The 1636-nt window shown below is 49.6% G+C and overlaps 1 protein-coding gene across 1 annotated transcript in view; it reads right to left on the bottom strand.

The window, feature by feature from the left end:
* Positions 1 to 632: 632 nt before the first annotated feature.
* LOC125482203 (integrin alpha-5-like) overlaps positions 633 to 1636 on the bottom strand; it is a gene marked incomplete at both ends in the record, with an annotated part of 7723 nt that continues 6719 nt past the window's right edge. Inside the window, one exon of the mRNA XM_048594214.1 lies at positions 633 to 685. Within this exon, the coding sequence (XP_048450171.1) occupies positions 633 to 685 (53 nt within the window). The remainder of the gene's footprint in view (positions 686 to 1636) is intronic.

Here is a 1636-nt window from a genome sequence, read left to right as displayed (position 1 = left end):
GTGAGCAGAGAGTGGTTCAGCTCTGGAACGCCTGTCAATATACTGGGCCTGGCTTCGACTGAGGCTTTCACCACAGAGTGAAGCTGTTACTGGAAAAGGATGGGCCTGCAGGATTACGGGAGAAAGCAGGGAAAAGGGGGCCCAGTGAGTCGCTATTTAGCGAGCTGGGTCAGGTACAATGATTGGAATGGCCTCCCTTCGGCACAGGAACATTTCACTGCCGGTGCCTGGAGGAGGGGAGAAGGCATCTAAAGCACTGCCCGATTGAAGCTTGCTGACATTTTCAACACGGAAGAGAGCCATTCAAGGCACAGCTTATTATGTTAAACACATCTCAGGGAGGGGAGGGCCTGTAAATTAGGAGCCCGCATTCCTAGTCCCGAAACAGGACACCAAACATGTGGGCAGTCCAGTGTTTAATTGGAAAGGGCTGCAGGCCTGTTTCAGAGTATCCTTTCCCCCGCCCCCAACTTCCGTCAAACCCACCTACTCTTCCTCTCTCCCCCCACCCACCCACCAATAGACTGCAGAACACACCAACACATGCTCGAATGATTAAGAGAGGAAATCAGACTTGGTAGGTATTTGAACAATCACTTCCTCTGAAAAGCAGCCCAGAGGAGCGAACTCACCCATCGTTGTTAATGTCAGTCACTGCTACAGCATAGCCAAAGTACGAGGCCATCTGGAAAGAATGAACAAAGTGTTTCAGGGAGCAGCAATGGGTTTTTCTGGCCTGTTGTGTGACTGCTCCTGATCACTCAAACAGCTAAACCCTTTCAATAAGATACCAAATCCGCTGAGACACACAAACCCCCTCACACCAGCTTCCTCTGGGGGCATAGCACCAACTGCAATGGCTGCCCAGGAACTAGGCCCAGGCCTGCAGTTGTAGCAAAAACCAACAGGACTGCACAAAACTGACATCAGCGCTCAATGGTGATGGGTCCGATCCTTTCTAGTCACTGCTTTCTTGCAGTTACATTCTCCACTCCAACCCCATTTCAGGCTTACTTTGCAAAATAGAACACACAAGAATGCAACAATTAGGAGAAGGTGATGACCATTCGGCCCTTGAGCCTGCTCCACTGTTCAATATGAACCTGGCTGATCTTGCATCTTCAACTCCACTTTCCTGCCCACTCCCCCTATCCCTCGATTCCCTGAGGCAACAAAGCTCTTTGCCGATCACAGCCTTCAATATATTCAACAAAGGATCATCCACCTCTGCTTTGGGGGAGGGGAATCCTATAATTCACAGCCCCCTGGCCACCGAGTGAAGGAATGTCTCCTGAATTCACTCTGAAATGATCACCCCTTATCCTGAGTCTGTTCTCCTGCCTTCTAGATTCTCCAGCCAGGGGCAATAACCTCTCAGTACTGACACCATCAAAACCCTTCAGAATCGAGTCTGTCTCAATGAGATCCCTGCGCATTCTGTTAAACCCCAGAGAATACCAACCTAATTTACTCAGTCTCTCATCACAGGACAACCCTCTTACCTCAAGGATCGATCAAGTGAACCTTCGCAGCACTACCTCTAATACAAGTAGATCCTTCCTCAGATACAGAGATCAGAATGTGGTCCCTGTCCCACCTCCAATACAAGTAGATCCCTCCCCAGAAACAGAGATCA

The sequence above is a fragment of the Rhincodon typus genome, unplaced genomic scaffold (genome assembly GCF_021869965.1).
Source record: "Rhincodon typus isolate 14 unplaced genomic scaffold, sRhiTyp1.1 hic_rhity00007040, whole genome shotgun sequence".
Classification (NCBI taxonomy): domain Eukaryota; kingdom Metazoa; phylum Chordata; class Chondrichthyes; order Orectolobiformes; family Rhincodontidae; genus Rhincodon; species Rhincodon typus.
The sequence above is the reverse complement of the archived record's forward strand: the minus strand, read 5'-3'. Positions and strand labels throughout refer to the sequence as shown.